This window comes from Dendrobates tinctorius, unplaced genomic scaffold (assembly GCF_039654945.1).
Source record: "Dendrobates tinctorius isolate UK_male_01 unplaced genomic scaffold, ASM3965494v1 ptg000074l, whole genome shotgun sequence".
In the NCBI taxonomy this organism is placed as follows: Eukaryota; Metazoa; Chordata; class Amphibia; order Anura; family Dendrobatidae; genus Dendrobates; species Dendrobates tinctorius.
In genome coordinates this window covers 20,491,877-20,517,381 of record NW_027361742.1, presented here as the reverse complement: position 1 = coordinate 20,517,381, position 25,505 = coordinate 20,491,877, and the positions used below count along the sequence as shown (strand labels likewise).

Genomic DNA, 25,505 nt, shown 5'->3' with positions numbered 1-25,505 from the left:
ACTACAATCCAGGGATTTACATAATGTTGTTCTTGTACAACCAATTATCCTCATAGTATGAAAAATCAAAATACAATGTCCGAAAATTAATCTCATACAAATAACGAGGAGCAAGAAATTTTTATTAACCCTGTAAACCTGTGGTTCAATAAATGGCTGGAGTGAAACAATCCTAATCACCCAAATGGCCTGGCCTATATATCACAAAATTATCCTCAAGTGCATAATGACACTATATGTAGGGGCACAGACGGGGAGGAACAGTCCCAAAATACCCCAAGTCTGACATTGTAATTTGATTTTTCATACTATGAGGATAATTGGTTGTACAAGAACAACATAATGTAAATCCCTGGATTGTAGTTTATATTTGTGGACTGCTGATTTGTCCTATAAGGATTATTATAAAGGTGTGCTCTTGCGTCCCCATATACGGCATTTTGCTTTTTATATTTATGTTGTATTTTTTAATAAAAGCATGTAATAAAATTGTTTTTATTCATTTTGGGATCTCTTCTTAGTCCTGTGTTCATATACACGGGATAGTTTGTTACTTCAAATGGACATGTTGGAGAGGACTCACCAGGGGCTCACCAGGGGCCGACCATCGAGCCGAGGATGAGTGAAATATAGTGCAATTAAAGGGAATCTGTCACCCCATTTTAGCCCTATCAGCTGCCGGCACCGTTATCAGGGGCTTATCTACAGCATTCTATAATGCTGTAGATAAGCCTCCAATGTAACCTGAAAGAGAAGAAAAACAAGTTAGATTATACTTACCAGGGGGCGTGGTCCGGTGCGGGGTGTGTCGGGGTCCGGCGCCTACGATCTTCAAACAATGCCATCCTCCTTCTTACTTCTGCCGTGGCTCCGGCGCAGGCGTAATTTCTCTGCTCTATTGAGGGCAGAGTAAAGTACTGCAGTTCACAGGCGTCGGGAAAGGTCAGAGAGGTCCGGCGCCTGTGCACTGCAGTACTTTACTCTGCCCTCAACAGGGCAGATAAAGTACACCTGTGTTGGAGCCACAGCAGAATTAAGAAGGGGGATGGCATCGTATGAAGATGGGAGACGCCGGACCGGACCGCGACACCTATCCGGCTGGACCGGATCCTCGGGTGAGTATAATCTAACTCATTTTTCTTATCTTTCAGGTTATATCGGGGGCTTATCTACAGCATTGCAGAATGCTGTACATAAGCCCCTGATGGTGGTGCCGGCAGCTGATAGGACTAAAATGGGGTGACAGATTCCCTTTAAGTAATGTATCCATCGCTTGTGGTGCATGATCAGAGAATGGCTGCACACACCCCTGTTTCAGAGAAAACTTAGTTCGAAGAGCAAGATGGGGCCTTTAAGAAGAGACCAGAATAGTCCGTTGTGAGCCCCCAGTTGGTTTTTCCACTGCCAGCTCCAGTTGATGTGAGTACATAAAGAGATACCTGTCAATGAACTAGAGTGGTGCTGGAAGGAGCTGTCCAAGGGCAGCATTAAACTAGTCTCCTCTCTGCCTGTAGTCTTCACACTATGCATACCTCCCAACTTTGGAAGAACAGAAAGAGGAATAGATCATGTGTCCCCTGGCCACACCCCAATCCTCACTCATTTACCATTTCTTTCTACCCTGGCAAGAGGAGTTGTCTGAAGGGTGGTGGTAGTGTAAGGAGGTGAAGTGCAGAAGAGCTGAGAGAGAGTTGCCTCCTCTGCTCCATGCCCGGAACCATTGAGCAGGGCAGCAGATTCCCTGGGGGACAAAAAAACAGCCTGTTCAGCAGCCAGGAACAGGAAGGGAGGAGAGCTGAGCTCGGGAAAAGTGCGCAGGTTTTCCTCAGAGCAGCACAGACAGGAGACAGGGGAGGATGCTGACACAAACCGGGAGAGAGAAATCTCCGGTACAACAGCCAGAAACAGTGAGACCGCGCACAAAGACTGCAGACCGTGAGTACATAAAGCCGGGTACTGCAGTGTCAGGAAGGTTGCGCTCTCACCTCTGTGTTAAAACTTTTCCCTGCATAGAGACTACGCTCTGTGTTAAGAATATTCCCTGCAAAGAGACTGCGCTCTGTGATAAGACTGTCCCCTGCAAAGAGACAGCGCCCATTGATAGGGCTGTGAGCTGTTTAGAGAGACTGTACCATGTACGAAGTTCCGGTAACCCTTGTGTTAATGCAGAGCCCCTGATTCCGGTGAGAGAGCACCGCTGTAGAGTTGAAGAGAAGGACTCCGAGCATAGGGGATATCGTTTGTCTCATACCCCTCTGGCTCCCGCAGTAACCCCTTATATCTCGGCTGGATATTGTTAAAGGCACAGGATACAGAGTACTTAAGATGACAAGCGCTGCTGGTGATTCGGCGCCAACATGGGAGATGAGTGACCCTTCAATCAAGACCCCTTCAGACTGATAAGTTCCTCCATAGGAAAACTACCCTTTTTACTGTTTAATACTGTTGATGCCTTTTGTCTGCTTTCTTAACCCGTTCTCATAATATTCATATTTGCACTCTTAGGCTATGTGCACACGGTGCGGATTCTGTTGCAGATCCGCAGCGTTTCTGGCCCTGCGGGTCCGCAGCAGTTTCTGCTGCGTTGTACAGTACCATTGTTTCCAATGGTAAAACCAAAAACGCTGTGCACATGCTGCAGATTTTTCCGTGCGGATTTGCTACGGGTTCAAATCCGCAGTGTGGTGCCCCTGAGGGTTCAGTCTTCACAGAGGTACTGCACCTCCTCCTGAGGTGTGGTACCCCATCATCCAGGTAAGGTGGAGACACCTGACCACGCTCCAACACTTGCATCCCACACAACATAGTAGTGTAGCAAAGCACCCTTTGGTGGCTCCCTGCTTGGAACACGAAGCGTGCTGGGAGGCGGGTGGAGTTTAGTTTGCACAAAAGAGCGGGAAGGGTTTAGGATTCAGTCAGTTTGTCACAGGAGTCTGATGAGGTCAGTCTGTGAGGGAAGAACCCCTGAGTGGCATGGATGAAGGAAGTGCTGCAGCCAACCTCAGTGACCTGGGTCTACTGGCACAGGAAAGGAACTTTGATAGAAAGCCTGACTCTCCATAAGAAGGAAAGGATTAGTACGGAACGTGAGGAGAAGAAGAGAATTAAGGATTAGGGTTAGAGGAGAACCCATCCCAAGTTCTAAGCGCAAGGCTGGGGTCCGGTCCCCGAGGTTGTATTGATACTAATGGTCCTGCAGCAGACACCGGAGGAATAGAAGTTGCCACCACTTTATTCCCACACCAGACTTGGGGGCACAGCAGCAATGATAGTGAGCCGGGACTAGGTAGTAAGGAGTCCCTGAAGCAGGCTACAGCTGTCTGCCGTACAGGTAGAGTTCATAGGAACATCGGACAGGAGGAACTCCAGTGTAACTCAGTACTGTGAGTACTTCACTAAAGGCGCTAAGAGGGAGACGTTCAGAAAAGGCACATAAGTTGGCAGAGTGTTAGAAAGGAGTACTTCATCTTGCCTGGAGGTTGGCTGAGCTCCTAACCTGGAGGACACGGCACGGATGCGGGCTCTTGTGCCACAACAGACTGTGAGTAAAGCTTTGGAACTACATGCCCTGGTGTCCTCCACTTATTCCTGCGCCAACCTGCCCAGCACTGCTACATTCCCTGCGCCCGACACTGCACTATCTAAGTATCACTTCACCTACTCTGCCCTGGGACAAAAGCCCTGCCTGTGGAGGGCCATTACATCATTGCTGCACCCCACCATCTGTCCCAGAGGATCTGTCTGCAGCGTCGGCTTAAACATCTTCATTGCCGAACACCACAGGTGGCATCACTACTCATTCATTCATAAACTTTAATCATCATAAGCACACCGAACATTACCCCTTTGTTACAATGGGCGCCCAGGGCCACGGGCCGGGTCCCAGCTGCCGTGACATCTCCCAGTGAAGCTCATCGGGTCCGATACCGAGTACCCTGCAGCCCTGGGAGGGTGACCCAACTTTGGCGTCACAAACAGGATGACGAAGCCTGGTGCCACCGGGTTCTGTGTGCCTAAGATTTATTGGACTTAAACATTGCTGAAAATGTGCAGAATAACCAAATTAATAGACTGTAAAATGGACTCTAAAAATGGCCACCGACACGGAGAAGAAGGGCGTGACAATATGGGTGGTCCTAAGAAAAGACCGCGAACTGTCCTGGGCCTCCCCTGCCTGGACTTCTATGCAACTGCAACATGGGCCACCCCCCGAGGGGTTCGTATACTGGCCTGGTATGGAGGAGTAGGAAGAAGACGCCGCCCTCAGAAGGAGAAGCAAGAGACGGTGGCGGGAAAAGAGTGTAGACAGGAAGGAGAAGGAAGAGAGAACGCCATGATGGAAGAAGGAGGGAGGCCCGAAGAGCGCAAGTAGGTTGAGCTGAACCTCCCCGGGGCATTGGCTGAAGGCTCCGATCTGACTTCCACGATGGACCGCCAGCAGCTGGAGGCAGAGATAGCCCAGCTGATACACCGCCTACGGCTGAGGCAGGAGGCGCTCTGGATAATGAACTGGCAGCACGCCTGGTTTGGACCTAAACCATCGGTACCTCCATGTCCGGTACCCTCACCATTGGTACCCGCTATCGCTGCTGTCACGCCGGTACCTTCACCCACGGTACCTGCCGCCGCTGCACGAGACCTCTCGCCGGCAGCACCTGTGAAGCCTGCGGCCGCTGCTGTGCCATTGGCAGCACCTGTCTCCACCTGCACACTGCCATCACCGCAGAGTGAGGCCAGTCGGGAAGAGCTCTCAGAGGACCTGGGAGCCAGAGTGGAGGAAGCTGAACCCCAACCTGGACCTGACGCGGATGCACAGGTCCCATCGGAGACCCCTGCAGACCCAGAGCCGCCATCTGCTCCACCGCTTCCTCCGACAGCAAAATGGACTATTCCGTGGATGTTCCTGACGTTGAATGCTGTTCTAACCCTGCACCGGAGCCGGAGCAACGCCAGAAGGCCCCAGGTACGTCCACTGTTCCTACACCTGGGAAGGCCTCGGGGTGTGTAGCTGCTGCAGCGTCCGGACAGGTCGTGCTGGACCTTGTCTGGGACCGGGACTCTGAGCCCTGGGGGGAAATACCTGAACCCCTAGCGGTAGTGCCTTTGTCTACGGTGGGTAAAAGCAGATCCCGGGACGAGAAAGAGGAGACGGAGTCCTTTTGTCAGCAGACCCTCCACCAGCTGGCAGCCGAGCAGAGAGAGCGGGAACAGCGGAGGTTGGCTGTGCAGGGCCCTGATCTGGACCGGAAGGAAAAGGTCCATGTCGGTCACTACGGTCCCCGGGACTCAGCCGGATGGGGACAGGTCCTCAATGTAAATCATGAGTGGGGGTTTGGGTTTATTGCAGACCCCCAAGCGGATCAGTGACCTATTCTTTAGTAGGAGGGATATGGAGTCACACCTCCGGAAGGGACATCCTGCAAGAGACTTGCAACCAGGGGAATACGTTACTTTTACCAGTCATGAGGGGTTGCGTGGCTGGTATGTCATGAACATACGCCGAATCCCCGAAGATTTCATTGCGGCCTACAAGAAAGAGAAGGCCTATGTCCCACCGGCAGGAATACCTCCTACTGTAGTAATCACACCTGCCAAGGTCAGACAGGCGATATCCACCCCTGTCAGAAACCCTATGGTACAGGTAGTTACACCCGCTGCACCTCAGGCAGCAATCCACCCAGCTGCCAACACCTCGTCCTATGTGAACCCACAAGCAGGAAGAGGATGTTCACAAGTTCTTCCCTGGAAGCAGCCCCCAGTCTTCAGCTTCCAGTACCCCAGGAGGGGCCCACCAACACTAAAGATAACTAACTAACTTTGTTACCCAGGAGGGTATTTGCACCATTGTGCCTGTTTTTTCTATTTTTGCTCTCATGCTGTTTCCCTGTTAGTTCCAGTTTTGTTGCCCAGTTTTATTGGCAGCGTTTTTCTTACTGAACTGTAGAGATCATGGACACTGAATGATCCAGAACTTTAATGTATATAGTTGCACCCCTTTAGGTGCCCTCTCTTGGTTTTACATAGCCCTTTTTGGAATAAGGACTACCTCATCTGGAGCATGGCTCCCACCAAAAGGACACTGCAAGAGATCCCGGCTGGGAGCGGTGTCCAGCATTTACAAGAATGATTGAAGTTTTGATGTGAAGTATTTTATAATGTGCCTTATGAAAGTCTTAATAGTTAGAGAACAACTTTTATATAGAATCTAGTTAATAGAAATGACTATTAGGAATGTTTTAATAAAGAGATGAAGGATTTGAATAAAGATAAAGATTTGAAAAATGCAGGTGACGAACCAAGCATCAGCGGTTGTCACTTAAGGTTAATAAAAGAAAGTAGAAAATGTGAAAGAGGAGATGATGAAGAAATATGTTAATGATAATACTTGAAATAGCACTTTGAATTAGGAACTGTAGTAAGATATAGATAGTTAGTTAAAATTGTTTGTAACATTCAAGACTCAGTTCCTCCCACATTGGGAAGTTTAGATAAGAACTGTTTATTTAGCATTATAAAAATTTTGTATGTTCCTGTATTTGTCCATCTTTGCTTCTTTTACAGCTCGCGGATGTGCTGTGTTTAACAGGGGGGTATGTGGCGCCCCTGAGGGTTCAGTCGCCACAGAGGTACTGCACCTCCTTCTGAGGTGTGGTACCCCACCATCCAGGTAAGGTGGAGACACCTGACAACGCTCCAACACCTGCATCCCACACAACATAGTAGTGTAGCAAAGCATCCTTTGGTGGCTCCCTGCTTGGAACACGAAGCGTGCTGGGAGGCGGGTGGAGTTTAGTTTGCACAAAAGAGCGGGAAGGGTTTAGGATTCAGTCAGTTTGTCACAGGAGTCTGACGAGGTCAGTCTGTGAGGGAAGAACCCCTGAGTGGCATGGATGAAGGAAGTGCTGCAGCCGACCTCAGTGACCTGGGTCCGCTGGCACAGGAAAGGAACTTTGATAGAAAGCCTGACTCTCCATAAGAAGGAAAGGATTAGTACGGAACGTGAGGAGAAGAAGAGAATTAAGGATTAGGGTTAGAGGAGAACCCATCCCAAGTTCTAAGAGCAAGGCCGGGGTCCGGTCCCCGAGGTTGTATTGATACTAATGGTCCTGCAGCAGACACCGGAGGAATAAAAGTTGTCACCACTTTATTCCCACACCAGACTTGGGGGCACAACAGCAACGATAGTGAACCGGGACTAGGTAGTAAGGAGTCCCCGAAGCAGGCTACAGCTGTCTACCGTACAAGTAGAGTTCATAGGAACATCGGACAGGAGGAACTCCAGTGTAACTCAGTACTGTGAGTATTTCACTAAAAGCGCTAAGAGGGAGACGTTCAGAAAAGGCACATAAGTTGGCGGAGTGTTGGAAAGGAGTACTTCATCTTGCCTGGAGGTTGGCTGAGCTCCTAACCTGGAGGACACGGCACGGATGCGGGCTCTTGTGCCACAACAGACTGTGAGTAAAGCTTTGGAACTACATACCCTGGTGTCCTCCACTTATTCCTGCGTCAACCTGCCCAGTACTGTTACATCCCCTGCGCCCGACACTACACTGGGTCCCAGCAGCCGTGACATCTCTCAGTGAAGCTCATCGGGCCCGGTACCGAGTACCCCGCAGCCCTGGGAGGGCGACCCAGCAGCATGTAAATTCTTTGTGCGGAATCCGCTGCGGTTTCACACCTTATCCATTATGAGGTTTGAAACTGCAGGGCTAAACCGCAGGTAAACCACTGGACCTTTGAACTGCGGATTTACAAATCCACAGCTCTCAAAAATACGTGTGCACATAGCCTCAACTTTGTCAGTGTTATCCCCTGTAAAGAAAACCTCCCTTTAACTGTTGGTCCCTCTGTTCCGTGGTGACATACTCATCTCCTGTACCTTATTACAGTAGAGAGGGAAATTCATCAGATGCCAGAGACTGCAGGGCGTAGACTCAAATCAGGGTCAGTTCACTGTATCTGGGACAGTTGGGTTTAGAGCTGAGTGGATGGATTAATGGATCTCTGGTCCAACGTGCAAGTCAGTGCTTACTGGCAGCTGGACAGGAGGCCGCAAATATCTATCTTACGCCGTTCACGGCACGGCTTTAGACAAAGCTGGTGGGCCGTCATTTGCACTTCCTGCTCATCGCTAGTTGGGACCTGTGCATTTTAATTTTTGTGTATTCATTAACAGTCAGATCTGCCAGAAATGTCTCATCTTTATGAAGCTTCATTTTATGACATCTGGCTTTTTTGTGTCTGTAAGATCCTGTTCACATGTTGCAGAAATACTGTGTTTTTGTTTTCTGCAGGATCAGCACCAAACTACACAATAACAATCTTCTCCACTTTTTTTATGCATTTTTGGTGCAAATTTGAAGCCGCATTTTTAATTTTTATATAGTACAGAAAAGCTTTGATTATGCACTTAAAAAGTACAGTATCTGCACATTTTTTTACATCCACTTTGATTGAGCAATTAAACACAGCAGAATTTTTGTGCAAAAAAGCTGCAAAATATATGGAGCATTTACCCTACATGTGAACAAGGTCTAAATTTCGAAGGAAAGTAAATGTGATTCCATGAAATCTCCATAACCTGTGGTCTGAAAATACTGCTGAAATCTGCCGTTTTGGTGCATTTTTGCTCTATAGGCTTATAACATATGAAAAAAACCACTGTTGCAGTTTTAAAGTCAGAATTAACGCTTTTCTGTGCTATTAAAAAAGCATTAAGAACTCTGCTTCATATACTGTGGGGGAAATAAGTATTTGATCCCTTGCTGGATTTGTACGTTTGTCCACTGACAAAGACATGAACAGTCTATAATTTTAAGGGTAGGTTAATTTTAATATTGAGAGATAGAATATCGAAAATAAAATCCAGAAAATCACATTGTATAAATTATATAAATTTATTTGCATTTTGCAGTGAGAAATAAGTACTTGATCCCCTACCAACAATTAAGAGTTCTGGCTCCTACAGACCAGTTAGACGCTCCTAACCAACTCGTTACCTGCATTAAAGACAACTGTCTTACATAGCCACCTTTATAAAAGACTCCTGTCCACAAACTCAATTAATCAGTCAGACTCTAACATCTACAACATGGGCAAGACCAAAGAGCTTTCTAAGGCTAGTTTCACACTAGCGCATTTTACAGGCAGTGCACGGCGCCGCTAAGCCCCGCCCCCTGCACGCCCTCTCCGGTCATTTCCTCCTACTATCGCATACGGCTGCATGCGATCTGCGCACCCTATCTTTAGCACAGGGTGCGCAGACCGTGCACTGGCCGTGCGCTAGTAGGATTTTTGTGTGTGCTGCACACTTTTGAAGGTGCGCCGAGTGCACCAAAATGCAACATGGTGCGTTCGGCGCGCACCGGCGCACCTTCAAAAGTGCGCAGCGCACGCAAAAATCCTACTAGCACACGGCCAGCACACGGTCTGCACACCCTATGCTAAAGATAGGGTGTGCAGATCGCATGCAGCCGTGTGCGATAGTAGGAGGAAATGACCGGACGGGGGGGAAAGGGTGGGGCTTAGCGGCGCCGTGCGCTGCATGTAAAATGCATTAGTCTGAAACTAGCCTAAAGATGTCAGGGACAAGATCACAGACCTGCACAAAGCTGGAATGGGCTACCAAACCATAAGTAAGAGGCTGGGTGAGAAGAAGACAACTGTTGGTGCAATGGTAAGCAATAGTAAGAAATGGAAGAAATACAAAATGACTGTCAATCAACATCAATCTGGGGCACCTTGCAAAATCTCACCTCGTCGGGTATCCTTGATCATGAGGAAGGTGAGAGATCATCCTAAAAGTACACGGGAGAAGTTGTTAATGATCTCAAGGCAGGTGGGACCACAGTCACCAAGAAAACCATTGGTAACACAATAAAGCCAAAAAGGTTTAAAATCCTGCAGAGCCAGCAAGGTCCTCCTGCTCATGAAGGCACATGTGCAGGCCCGTCTGAAGTTTTCCAATGAACACCTAACATAGTAACATTAACATTATTAAGGTTGAAGGAAGACTTTAAGTCCATCTAGTTCAACCCATATCCTATCCTAACTTGCCCTAACATGTTGATCCAGAGGAAGGCAAAAAAAAAACCCAGTAAGCTTCACATTGGGGAAAAAAATTCCTTCCCGACTCCACATACGGCAATCAGACTACCTCCCTGGATCAATGCAATATTAAGGAAACTAGTGTATATACCCTGTAATATTATACTTTTCAAGAAAGGCATCCAGTCTCCCTTCTTAAATTTTAGTAGGGAATCACTCATTACACCATCATATGGCAGAGAGTTCCATAGTCTCACTGCTCTTACAGTAAAGAATCCGCGTCTGTGAGTATGCTTAAACCTTCTTTCCTCCAGACGTAGAGGATGCCCCCTTGTCCCCGTCACAGGTCTAAGAGTAAAAAGATCATTAGAAAGGTCTTTGTACTGTCCCCGCATATATTTATATATTGTAATAAGATCACCCCTAAGCCTTCGATTTTCCAAACTAAATAACCCCAAGTATAATAACCTGTCTTGGTATTGCAGACCCCCTAGTTCCCTAATAACCTTGGTCACTCTTCTCTGCATCCGCTCCAGTTCAGCTATGTCTTTCTTATACACCGGAGACGAGAACTGTACACAGTATTCTAAGTGTGGGCACATTAGTGACTTATATAGAGGTAAAATTATGTTGTCCTCATGAGCATCTATGCCTCTTTTAATGCATCCCATTATTTTATTGGCCTTTGCAGCAGCTGCCTGACACTGGCCACTAAATGTGAGTTTGTCGACCTGGATGATTCTGTGAGTGATTGGGAGAAGGTGTTGTGGTAAGATGAGACAAAAATTGAACTCTTTGGCATTAACTCTACTCGCCGTGTTTGGAGGAAGAGAAATGCTGCCTATGAGTCAAAGAACACCGTCCCACTGTCAAGCATGAAGGTGGAAACATTATGTTTTGTGGGTGTTTTTCTGCTAAGGGCACAGGTCTAATTCACCACATCAATGGGAGAATGGATGGAGCCATGTGCAATAAAATACTGAATGACAACCTCCTTCCCACCGCCAGGACATAAGAAATGGGTCGTGGCTGGGTCTTCCAGCAAGACAATGATCCAAAACATACAGCCAAGGCAACAAAGGAGTGGCTTAAAAAGAAGCACATTAAGGTCATGGCGTGGCCTAGACAGTCTCCAAGACCTTAATCCCATAGAAAACTTATGGAGGGAGTTGAAGCTCCGAGTTGCCAAGCGATAGCCTCAAAAGCTTAATGAGTTAGAGATGATCTGCAAAGAGGAATGGACCAAAATTCCTCCTGATGTGCGCAAACCTCATCATCAACAAAAAAAGTCTGACTGACTGCTGTGCTTGTCAACAAGGGTTTTGCCACCAAGTATTAAGTCTTGCTTGCCAGAGGGATCAAATACTTATTTCTAACTGCAAAATGGAAATAAATTTACATAATTTATACAATGAAATTTTCTGGATTTTATTTTTGATATTCTATATCTCAATGTTAAAATTAACCTACCTTTAAAATTGTAGACTGATCATGTCTTTGTCAGTGGGCAAACTTACAAAATCAGCAAGGGATCTAATACTTATTTCCCCCAATGAAGGCCCCCAAATCGCATCAAATAAATCGGAAAATGCATAAAAGAAACACAACAAACACTCAATAACCAGAGAAAATTCTGTTTGCGTCATGAGGGCAGTAGAAAGAACGCAACATTTACGCTACGTGTGAACACAGCCTCAGCATTACTGTTTTATTACATTTTTTAATGGGTTTAATAGAGAAAAAAGTTCAATCATGACTTTTTTTTGTAATTTTCCAATCCCTGTTAATAATCTGATCTCTGTGTGGTGCAAGTCGTTATGCACACAGGTACAACAAACATGTTCGTGTGATGTTTATTATTTTTTTAAAATACATTAAAAATTACATTATTTTTTTCATTATCAAGTGTTTTTCATTATTATAATTTAGTAATTTTATAGAATGAAAAAAAATCTCAATTATTCTCTTTCTCTTATCCCAATACATAGAAATCCACTGATTTTTTTTTAATGTATCAGTATTAAGTACACAAAATTCTCTCCATTTTATCATCAGAGCTTGTGGCTCAACAGCTTAAGATCCCTCCTACCTGTGGGGATGATAACAGGGGAGACTCACAGAAGTGCAAAAATATGATTTTTTTTTTCTAATCACTTATTATTATTACGTTGTTGCCTCATTGGGGGACACGGAACCAATTATCAAATTCTCCCCTTTATAGCAATGTGGGCTGTGGCTCCTATAGAGAGCAATATCCTGCAAACATGGAGATGTGAGTTCAACAGATAGAGGGTGGGATGAGGAGGTAGTGTGGGACATGCTGAATGTGCGGTTGGAAAGGTATGAGGAGATCCAGGATAGGGCGAGGTCTTTGATGCCAAAGGAGAGGATCTGTAGTAGGAGGCAGTGGTCAACTGTGTCAAAAGCAGAGGACAGGTCTAGAAGGAGGAGTATAGAGTATTGTCCGTTAGCTTTGGCTGTAAGTATGTCGTTGGTAATTTTGGTCAGGGCTGTCTCAGTGGAATGATGGGGACGGAAGCCAGATTGTAGATTGTCAAAGAGCAAGTTAGATGAGAGGTGGGAGGAAAGTTCAGCATGGACATGTTGCTCCAGGAGTTTAGAAGCGAATGGGAGCAGCGATATTGGGCGATAGCTGGACGCGGCTTTTGGATTGAGGGTTGGCTTTTTAAGGATAGGCGTGATTGTGGCATGTTTGAAAGCAGAAGGGAAGGTACCAGAAGTTAGTGATAGGTTGAAGAGGCAGGTACTTGAAACAAATAGACGTACTGGTACAACTTGGCGATTATGTGGGTACAGGAGCTGTGCCCACAAGATTTCTGCTGGGAGCTTGGCTTCTGTATCAACTGAGCTCTGGCTGTCACATCCAGGGCTGGTGTCTGCACCATGTCCGGTTGTTTAACCACCTAATTGCCGCAATCAATAGCAGTCACAGCATTTAGAAGGCTTCCTCTCTCACCTGATCAGCACCCCCATGACGTGATTTCAAGGGCCCAGTGGGTGCCATAATAGGAGGAGGTCAAATAATGACCTCCTGGCCTGTCAGCTACAATGGCCTATTAGGCGATTCCAGGAGCATGGTCTAAAAGGTGTTTTGTCAGTGTAACACTGACAGGCCCAATACATTGCAATACATGTGTATTTCAATAATAAATAATAGCAATAATATTTATTCCTATAGCGCCAACATATTTCGCAGCACTTTACAATTCAGAGAAGACATAAACAGACAATATCAGACATTACAGAGTACCACATAATCCAACAGACACCAAAAGAAGTGAGGGCCCTGCTCGCGACCTTTTACTCTATGAGGAAATAGGGGAGATACATAAAGTAAATGTCCTTGTATTGTATGGTCCAGGGATCAGTAAGGCTAGTTTCACACTAGCGTTCGGCAGAGCTGAGGAGGGCTGCGTAGTTCCTCCATGAAGCTCCACCCACTGCTGCACCTCTTCCATTTATCTCCACCTATGTCTGCATGCGGCCTGCATACCTATCTTTAACATTGGGTATGCAGGCCATATGGATGTATGAGGATGTGTCCGCATGCGTCGTTTTGACGCTGCAGTGACTGCAACAAAATGCAACATGTTGCTTTCAACGCAGGTCGACGCAGCCTCAAAACGACGCATGCATCCGCATGGCCTGCCTACCCAATGTTAAAGATAGGTACGCAGGCTGCATGCAGACATAGGCGCAGCTGAACGGAGGAGGTGCGGCAGTGGGCGTAGCTTCACGGAGGAACTACGCAGCCCTCCGCAGCTCTGCACATGCTAGTGTGAAACTAGCCTAAAATAAAAATAGGGTATTCAAATAACACTTGTCATCAGCTAGTATCTGTACAAGTACAGCTACAGAGTGCTATTAAGTGCATGTAAGGCATGTAAACTGATAACACAAGGGACCAGATTTGGAGAAAATTTTTGGAGGGTCAAAACAGGAATAATTAGATACGTGAGGCCAGGTAATAGGCCAATCTAAAGAAATGCCTTTTTAGAGACTGCTTAAAACTGTGGGTATTAGAATTTAATGCGAACCTGTCAGCAGTTTTGGCCTATATAAGATACGGCCACTGCCTTTCAGAGCTTATCTAAGCATTCTATAATGCTGTAGATAAGCCCACGGTCCGACATGAAAGATAAGAAAAATAAGTTTTATTATACTCACCCGAGTGGGCGGTCTGGTGCAGTCCTGTCCGATGGGTGTTGCAGGTCTGGATCTGGCGCCTCCCATCTTCTTGCGATTCCACCCTCCTTTTGCTTCATGGCTACCCGGCATCGTGATCCTGCGCAGGCCTACTTTTCTGCCCTGTTGAGGGCAGAGCAAAGTACTGCAGTGCACAGGTGCTGGGCCTCGCTGACCTTTCCCAGCGCCTACGCACTGCAATACTTTTATCTGCCCTCAGCAGGGCAGATAAGTACGCCTGTGCAGGAGAGCGATGCCGGGGAGCAATGAAGCAGCAGGAGGGTGGCATCGCAAGAAGATGGGAGGTGCCAGACCCAGACCTGCGACACCCATCAGACTGGACTGCACCGGACCGCCCCCCCGGGTGAGTATAATAAAACTTATTTTTCTTATTTTTCAGGTCGGACCGTGGGCTTATTTACAGCATTATAGAATGCTGTAGATAAGCCCTGAAAGGCTGTGGCCGCATCTTATACCTGCCAAAACTGCTGCCAGGTTCCTTTTAGTCAAATTGTCTGGGATATTGCAATCCAGAGAATTGGAGCAGCACAAGAGAAGTCTTGGAGACGTGAGTGGGAGGTTCAGATTATTGAAGATATTGGTCTGAGATCATTAGTGAAATGGAGTAAACAGGTAGTGTGGTAGACATAAATGAGGGCGGAGATTGGTGCAGAACTTTCGAGAGCATTTAGGGAGAGTGATAAGTAGTGTTGAGCATTCCGATACCGCAAGTATCGGGTATCGGCCGATACTTGCTGTATCGGAATTCCGATACCGACTTCCGATATTTTTTTAATATCGGAATTCGGCATCGGAATCGGAAGTTCAAAGTTGATTGACAGCCTGACGTCATCATGATGCGCGGTGTGTGCGCATCATGATGTGCCGTCATTTCGGGCCTTCCGGGGGTCTCTGCCGGCCTGCCGGGGGGCTGTGTGGACTGCCCGAGGTCTGTACCGGCCTGCCGGGGGGCTGTGCCGGCCTGCCGGGGGGCTGTGCACCCTGTGGGGGTCTGTACCGGCCTGCCGGGGGGCTGTGCCGGCCTGCCGGGGGGCTGTGCTGATGTCCGGGGGTCTGTGCAAGCATCGTCCGATGGGACTACAAGTCCCATCTGGCGATGCCTGCTACCATGACAGTGATTGACACATTAGCCAATGATGGGACAGTAGTAGTCCCATCATCCGGCTAATGTGTTAAATGTTAAAAAAAAAAAAAAAAAAAAAAAAAAAATACTACATGCATGCTACATACATACTACATGCTACATACATACTACATGCTACATACATACTACATATATACTACATGCATGCTACATACATACTACATGCATGCTACATACATACTACATGCTACATACATACTACATGCTACATACATACTACATATATACTACATGCATGCTACATACATACTACATGCTACATACATACTACATATATACTACATGCATGCTACATACATACTACATGCTACATACATACTACATGCTACATATATACTACATACATACTACATACATGCTACATACATGCTACATACATACTACATACATACTACATACATACTACATGCATGCTACATACATACTACATACATACTACATACATGCTACATACATACTACATGCTACATACATACTACATATATACTACATGCATGCTACATATATACTACATGCATGCTACATGCTACATACATACTACATACATACTACATACATGCTACATGCTACATACATACTACATATATACTACATGCATGCTACATACGTACTACATATATACTACATGCATGCTACATACATACTGCATGCTACATGCATGCTACATACATACTACATACATACTACATGCTACATACATACCACATATATACTACATACATACAATACATTCATACAATACATACATAGACATACAGTACATATAACATAGAGTAACATACTTACCAATACTTGTCACATTGTTCCCCGAAGCCATTGTCTTTTCCGGAATAAATATTAACATAACAAACCACAAAAATACTCACCCACGATCCGAAGCAGTCCACGAGTGTGTCCCACGACGATCTTGGGTAGAGAACTGCAGCATCAGATGATGCTGCCGTTCTCTACGGGCTGCAGGAATCCAATGACGGAAGGTAGGTATCCTTCCGCACTGTATTCCTCCGCCACTTAAAAAAAAAAAAAGTCCCTAGTCTCACTTTATGCCATTGCTGCGTGGGAAATTCCCACACAGCAATGGCATAAAGTGAGACTAGGGACTTTTTTTTTTTTTTAAGTGGCGGAGGAATACAGTGCGGAAGGATACCTACCTTCCGTCATTGGATTCCTACAGCCCATAGAGAACGGCAGCATCAGCTGATGCTGCAGTTCTCTACCCAAGATCGTCGTGGGACACACTCGTGGACTGCTTCGGATCGTGGGTGAGTATTTCTGTGGTTTGTTATGTTAATATTTATTCCGGAAAAGACAATGGCTTCGGGGAACAATGTGACAAGTATTGGTAAGTATGTTACTCTATGTTATATGTACTGTATGTCTATGTATGTATTGTATGAATGTATTGTATGTATGTAGTATATATGTGGTATGTATGTAGCATGTAGTATGTATGTAGTATGTATGTAGCATGCATGTAGCATGCAGTATGTATGTAGCATGCATGTAGTATATATGTAGTATGTATGTGGTATGTATGTAGCATGTAGTATATATGTAGTATGTATGTAGCATGCATGTAGTATATATGTAGTATGTATGTAGCATGTAGTATGTATGTAGCATGCATGTAGTATATATGTAGTATGTATGTAGCATGTATGTATGTAGCATGCATGTAGTATATATGTAGTATGTATGTAGCATGTAGTATGTATGTAGCATGCATGTAGTATATATGTAGTATGTATGTAGCATGTAGTATGTATGTAGCATGCATGTAGTATATATGTAGTATGTAGCATGTAGTATGTATGTAGCATGCATGTAGTATATATGTAGTATGTAGCATGTAGTATGTATGTAGCATGCATGTAGTATGTATGTAGCATGCATGTAGTATGTATGTGGTATGTATGTAGCATGTAGTATATATGTGTTATGTATGTAGCATGTAGTATGTATGTAGTATGTATGTAGTATGTATGTGGTATGTATGTAGCATGCATGTAGTATGTATGTAGTATATATGTAGTATGTATGTTGCATGTAGTATTTATGTAGTATGAATGTAGCATGTATGTAGTATGAATGTAGCATGTATGTAGTATGCATGTTGTATGTATGTAGCATGTATGTAGCATGTAATTTTTTTTTTACATTCAACACATTAGCCGGATGATGGGACTACTACTGTCCCATCATTGGCTAATGTGTCAATCACTGTCATGGTAGCAGGCATCGCCCGATGGGACTTGTAGTCCCATCGGACGATGCCTGCACAGACCCCCGAAGCCTGCACAGACCACCGGCAGGCCGGCACAGCCCCCCGGCAGGCTGGCACAGCCCCCCGGAGCCTGCACAGACCACCGGCAGGCCGGCACAGCCCCCCGGCAGGCCGGCACAGCCCCCCGGAGCCTGCACAGCCCCCCGGCAGGCCGGCACAGCCCCCCGGCAGGCCGGCACAGACCACCGGAGCCTGCACAGACCCCCTGGCAGGCCGGCACAGCCTCCCGAAAGGCCCGTACAGACCCCAGAGAGGCTGTACAAGGCAAAAACAGGGTTTTTCTTATTCCGATACCGGAAGTCCCATAGACTTGAATGGGACTTCCGGTATCGGAATCGGCGATACCGATACTTTTTTTAAAGATCGGCCGATCCATTCCGATCCGATACTTTGAAGTATCGGACGGTATCGCTCAACTCTAGTGATAAGTTTACATTGTACTCTGTAGCGGATGAGTAACCAGTGCCACGACTGGCACAGGGTGGATGCATTGTCATAGCAGTTGGACAAGAATATGATCCTGGCTGCTGCAATCAGGATTGATTGGAGGGGGAGAGCTTAGTAAGAGGGAGATTGATTAGTAGAGAGTTGCAATAGTCTAGATGAGAGGAAATAATAGTAACAGTGGGAGTCAAAGGTAAGAAAAGGTTGGATTCTAGAGATGTTTTAAAGGTGCAGGTGACAAGATCGACCAAGTGATCAGATGTAGAGAGTGAAGGAAAGATCTAAATCAAATAATGCCCCAAGATAGCTAGCGTGGGACTTATGGTAGAACCACACATGGAAATGGCAATATTGGGTTTAGGAGGGTTGCTGGAGCGAGGAAACACAAGTTCAGTTTTTGACAGACTAAATCTTAGGCCGGTTTCACACGTCAGTGGCTCCAGTACGTGTAGTGACAGTTTCCTCACGTACCGGAGACACTGACACACGTAGACACATTAAAATGAATGTGTCTCTGCTGGCAACAGCAAGCAGGAGAGAAGAATGAATGAAAACCTGATGTGGGGTCCCCCTCTGTTTGTGAACCAACCAGACGAAACTTACAGCTGGGGGCTGTGTTTAATCAAGACCAAGGTAAGGGCAGCCATCTACCAGGACATTTTAGAGTACTTCATGCTTCCCTCTGCCTACAAGCTTATTGGAAATTTCAATTTTACAGCAGGATTTGGCACCTGTCCACACTGTCAAAAGTACCAAGCCCTGGTTTAAAAACAACAGTATCACTGTACTTGATTGCCCAGCAAACTCGTCTGGCCTTAACTCCATAGAGAATCTATGGGGTATTGTCAAGAAGAAGATTAGAGTCACCAGTCCCAACAATGCAGACAAGCTGAAGGCTGCTATCAAAGCAACCTGGGCAGCCTCCATGCCATGCCGCATTGATGCAGGTGTTATAAAGTATTCTAACTTACAGAGATAATGACTATGTTTTGATTGGCTGTAAGCCATAATCATCAGCACTAACCAAAATAAACACTTGAAATAGATTACTCTGTTAGCAATGACTCTATATAATATATGAGTTTCACTTTTTGTATTGAAGAACTGAAATAAATTAACTTTTTGATGATATCCTAATTTTGTGAGATGCACCTGTATATATGATATCACTGTAATTGTAGTGACCCAAATGATAAAGCCATTTTATCACTTATATCTCTTGAGAAACTGGGTAAAAAAAAAATAAAACCAATTCTTGACCTGCTGTTTAGTGATGGGCGAACCTGTGGATATTGGGCTAAAGCAAAATTTTTGTGGTAAAAATGTAATTATTTTTCTTCACTGCCCAATGGTATAAAATTTTGTGGCACACTTGTAGTGTCAATGTGCTCGCTGCACCCCAAGATGAAATCTTTTAGGGGTGTAGTTTGTAAAATGACATCACTTCTGGGGGAGTCTGTTTTATGGCATGTCAAGGGCTCTGTAAATGTGACAAGGCACCTCTAAACCATTCCAGCAAAATCTGAACTCCAATACTCTGCTACTTCCTTTCTTTTATTTCCATATGTGTGCCTCAGAAGTCGTTTTCAACCCCATATGAGGTAATGGCAAACTCAGGAGAAATTAAGTAACAAATTGTACCATTCATTTGCTCCTAATACCCCTTTTTAAAAGTAAATACTTGCGGCCAAAGCAACATTTTTTTCATTTACTCAGCCCAATGTTATATAATTCTGTGAGTCGTCTGATGGTTAAAGATGGTCACTACACCCCTAGATGTATTCCTCAAGAGGTGTGGTTTCCAAAATGGGGTCACTTGTGGGGGTTTCTGCTATTTTGGCATGTCAAGGGTTCTTCAAATGTGACATTGAATCCACAATCTATTATAGCCAAAATGGCGCTCTAAAATTCAAACAGCGTTCCATTTTTCTGAGCCGTGACATGTGCCAAAACAGTACTTTATGACCACATATGGAGTATCTTTGCACTGAGGAGAAAGGAGAAATTGCAGAACAAATTGTGTTGTCCAATTACTTCTGCTTCTTATGTCAACATGACCTTTATTTTGGTCTAAAGCAACATTTTTGTGGAAAAAATGTAATTTTTAATTTTCATGTTCCAAAGTTGAAAAGTTCTGTGAACCAGCTGTGGGACCTAGATGCACACAATATCCATACATGAATTCCTTGTGGAGAATAGTTTCCATAATGGGGTCACTTGTGTTGGGTTTCTGCTGTTTTGGCATATAAGGGTTCTTCAAATGCAACATAGCTCTCACAATATATTCCAGACAAAGCTGCGTTTTAGAATAGAATTCAAAGGGCGCTACTTCCCTTCTGAGCCAAGAAGTATGCCTAAACAGTACTTTCTTATAACATTTAGCATATTGTCCTACTCAGGAGAAATTGCGTAACAAATTGTGTGGTCTGTTTTCTCCGGTTACTCTTGTGAAAATTAAAAAATTGTGACTACAGGTGTTTCTGCTGTTTTGGCATATAAGGGGTTCTTAAAATACAACATGGCTTTCAAAATCTATTCCAGCCAAAACAGCGCTTCAGAATTCAAATGGCACTCCTTCCTTTCCGAGCCATGCCGTGTGCCTAAACAGTAGTTTATGATCACATTTAGGATATCGTTGTACTCTGGCAAAATTGTGCAACAAATTAGGTGGTCTATTTTTTCCTGTTACTCTTTCGAAAATGAAAAAACTGTGACTACAAGAATGTTTTTGGGGAAAATTTTTTTTTTTTCATTTTAAAGTCACAATGTTATAAAATTATTTGAATCAACTCTGGGTTCAGTATGCTCACCACACCCCATGTTGAATTTCTCAAGGGGTGTCATTTCCAAAATGGAGTCACTTGTTGGGGTTTCTACTGTTTTGGCACATCTGGGGCTCAACAAATGCGACATGGTATTCGCAATCTATTCAGCCAAAATTGTGTTCCAAAATTCACATATGGCTCCTTCCCGAGCCCTGCTATGCGCCCAATCAGTAATTTCTCTCCACATATGGGGTATCCTTGTGCTCATGAGAAATTGCACAACAAATTACATGATCCATTTTTTCCTTTTACCCTTGTCAAAATGAAAAAATTGAGGCTAAAGCAACTTTTTTTATGGAAAATAACTAATTTTTCATTTATTGTTTCCACTTTGTCTTAATTCTTGTGAAGCGCCTGATGGATTAACAAACTTTCTAAATGTTGAGCTCAATACCTGAAAGGGTGCAGTTTTTAAAATGTGGTCACTTTGGGGCATTTTGTGACATATAGACCCCTAAAAGTTACTTCAAATGTGAAGTGGTCCATAATAAAATACAGTAAGTTTTGTAAATGTTGTTGAAAAAATGAAAAATTGCTGCTAAATTTTTAACCCTTCTATGTTTCTAACAAAAAATATGTTTAAAGAATGATGCAGATGTAAAGTAGACATATGGCAAATCTTATTTTGTAATTATCAATTGTGAATATTTCAAAATTGTCATCAAATTTCCATTTTTTTCCTAAATAAACCAATCATAGCGACCTAAATTTATCACTAATATGAAGTACAATGTGTCGTGAAAAAAGCAATCTCCGAATCACTGGGATGTGTTGAAGCATTTCAGATTTATTACCATATAAAGTGACACTGGTCAGAGTTGAAACATTTGGCCTGGTCAGGAAGGTGAAAGCAGACATTGGCGATAAAGGGTTAAAGTTTTAGGTTTAAACTTAGTTCATACTTTAATTCTAAAAAATAGAGCAATGCTAATCTTTCAAAAATTCCACTATCTCTTAAAACTTTACAAAAGTGACAAAAATAAATGTTGCGTATGTAATTTTTAAAATATTTTACTGCAGACTATTAAGCAACACCTGAACACAGTGGTTTAAAACTAAACTATTGCACCTAAAAGATTACATCCAAAGTGTGGGCAAGCACGCCATGTGAAGCCAACGTTATGCAGCAGTAGTTGTCCTAGGTACTGTAAGGCTGTGTGCACACGCTGCGGATTTTGCTGCGGTTCCGCAGCGGTTTTGGCCGCTGCGGACCCGCAGCAGTTTTTGCTGCAGTGTACAGTACCATGATTCCCTATGGGAATCAAAAACCGCAGTGCAGACGGTGCGGAATTTTCCGCGCGGATTATCTGCGGTTTTCAATCCGCAGAAAGAATTGACATGTCAATTCTTTCTGCGGATTCTGCTGCGGTTTGCCATCTCCTCTATTGAGGAGATGATAAACCGCAGGGCAAAACCGCAGAGCAATCCGCAGGTGAAACCGCAGGTATTTTGACCTGCGGTTTCACCTGCGGATTTTACAAAATCCGCGCGGATGAATCCGCACCTAATCCGCAGCGTGTGCACACAGCCTAATGAACAGAAAACCACCATCTTCCAGGGCCTCATCATGAGCATTACATTATATAGTTATACTATAACTTTGTGTCAGTTACACAATCATAATAGTCCATTCCAATGGAAGGCAATTTTTGGGTAAGAGTTTGTGCAACCCTTTTATATTCTGCAATGAATTCTGTGGACAGTGTATGCTGTAATACTCTGATATGCTGATACAGGTACTATTGCACATGCATTTTTAATAACTGGAGTCTAATATGCGCAGCAGCATGTAATATACCTGATGAACATGTATACAGTAGTCTTTTAACTAGTAATTGCAAGGATCCCGAAGTTGAAAGGGGTGTTCAAAACCAGTCATACATTAAAACAACCTGTTGGTTAGTAGTGTTTCAGTGCTGTCCAGTCACCTTTCTTTATTCCATAGGGGTGTCCATGAGACAACTTAGGTCCAGTCACTATTCAACCATTCAAGTCTAAGAGTGTGTGGAAAACATTGGACTGCACTCGGATGTCACCTGAGTGCAGTCCGATTTCCGCAAACTCACAGAATGGAGAAGATGAAGAAATTTTGTTCTCCATCTTCTCCTCGCAGTGGGCTCCAAATCTCTCTTCCAAGAATATTGGATCACACTATGCTGACACTCGGGTCAAACTCTGATCAAAGTTTGAGCAGAGCTTCACTTACATAATTGGTCCAATGATCTCAGATGAGAGGATCTAAAGCTGTAGCCTGTGTGACAGTAAATCACTAGAACCTGCTTCACCTGTGTCTATGAGTGAGGTAATGAATTCACAGCTAAACAGGACATTACAGAGATCTCACCGTCCCAAATGAGATATTCTATGATCAGGTCAGTTTAAACTGACCATGCCTAAATGTCCCGGCCACATTTCAGCTGTGGTATGGTTTTTGTGGCACTTTCTGTCATTTAAAGAAAAGGTGCTAGGATTTTGTCATAGCTTTGGAAAACCACTAGTGATGAGCGAGTATACTCGTTGCTTGGGCTTTCCCTGAGCATGCTCGGTTGATCTCTGAGTATTTTGGCATGCTTGGAGATTTAGTTTTTGTCATCTCAGCTGCATGATTTGCGGCTGCTGGACAGCCTGAATACATGTGAGGAATGCCTGTTTGTTAGGAAATTCCCACATGTATTCAGGCTGTCTAGCAGTCGCAAATCATGCAGCTGAGACGACAAAAACTAAATCTCCAAGCACGCCATAACACTCGGACACCACCCGAGCATGCTCGAGGAGACCCGAGCAATGATGCTACTTGCCCATCACTAAAACCCACAATAAATAGGACTTAGCGACTTGTGATTTCATGATTGTATAAAGTGATTGGCTGTCTGCAAATATCAACTTGGGATACAAATATATTCCCTACCAAGTCACCTATGTACACTTTGGTTTGAGTATAATTCATGTAATCCCATAAAGTAATCAAATAAATACTACATGTATGTATGAGTTATTACACGTCCAATAATTCATTCATTGCATCAGCCATCATAATGATTAAAAATTAATAATAAAATAACAGCAATAAATTGTAATAATCAAACAGGCATAAATAAAAGTAGAGTAATATATTAAAACAAATGATTACACTCGGGCTGAAAGGTGTGACATATACCACAGATGAATCTATTTCGATCCGGCACTGCTGTAATACTTTGTCGTATAAATGCTCTTACCTTGAGAAGACACTGATGAAATGGAGACTAGGAAGCAGAGGGCCAGGGGGAGGCTGCAGATCTTCATATCGACGGTAATAAACACCTGGGCATAATACCTGGATATCAATGATAAAAGTCTTTATGGCAAATAATAATAATCCTAAGAATAAAGCAATGTAACAATCAGAATAAAATAGTGTCCATAAATAAAGTAATATAATTAAGAAAATGATTAAACTCAGGCGAACAGAAGTACCATGATCTACACCAGGAGTGAGAATTTTGTAAGTAAATACTAAGAACAGCATGTTTTCCCACACACCTTGCTTGGGAGATGTACAGGAAATTTGGCTGAGGAGAATATTTCTAAGTTTATATAGTCCTGGAAATATTGCATCTTTGTCAGACCAGTAAAAAAGTGGAAAGTGGGTGTTGACTATTCACTTAATGAAAGTTAACTTTCCACAAGTGCTGGAAAATGTAGCAAAGTAGCTAGTATTGAGCAATCTGGTGAATCACCTTTAACAAGTCACCATCTGAAATATTTCAGTAGTTCATTCATTGATCAAAAATATTGATTTCCATAGCTATCAAATGCTGACATGGTGAAAAGAGCATTTTAACTCTTTCATTTTTGCCAATTTGCCCTCTTTTATTTATTCAATTTTTCAGTTCATTTTTAATGTACGATTGCAAGAGTGAGTAAACCCAAAATTTATCTATAAGAGAAAAAATTATCCAGCTGCAAGAAGCTCTGTGTGAAAAGTTAATCTGATATACCGGTACTCACTGAGAGTGTGATTTTCATAGAAGATATTGTTGTGGGGGGGGGGGGTCTCTGATGTGTTCTCTTCTGTTTTGCTATCAAAAGTGGGATTGAATACCAGTTCTAGGAAACTCTTTATTTTGGGTTACAATTGTTCTTTTTTTCTGGTAGAAAAAATATTAACACAGCACATAGGTAATATGCGCTAATATGAATGAATTACGAGGCTCTCCGACACTATGCCACAGAAAACAAGAGAAGTAGGTTTCCGTAAGTCCACAACTATCTTAGAGTTTACCTTAAGCTCTTGCCTGGGGTGGACTTGTAAAACCAGCAGTTTAAAATGACAACTGCTATTGCTAATATTTTATATCTTGCATTGATTAATATTTATCCCCATTAACGCAACGGCGATCTTCAGTTCTTTCATTTTCGTTCTTTCCTTCCCTTCTTTCAAGAGCCACAACTTTCTTCTCTTTCTGGCCATGCAGCCAAGTGCAATGAAATTGCAAAAATACTGCAATTCCACAGTAGTTTTCTTGGGTACTTTATTTACTATGTTAACTAT

The 25,505-nt window shown here is 43.9% G+C and overlaps 1 protein-coding gene across 1 annotated transcript in view; it reads right to left on the bottom strand.

The window, feature by feature from the left end:
* Positions 1 to 24,283, bottom strand: part of PRG4 (proteoglycan 4) — a 208,474-nt gene extending 184,191 nt beyond the window's left edge. The window contains exon 1 of the mRNA XM_073582914.1: positions 24,190 to 24,283. Coding sequence (XP_073439015.1) covers positions 24,190 to 24,256 — 67 coding nt within the window. The 5' untranslated portion in view covers positions 24,257 to 24,283. The remainder of the gene's footprint in view (positions 1 to 24,189) is intronic.
* Positions 24,284 to 25,505: the final 1,222 nt, after the last annotated feature.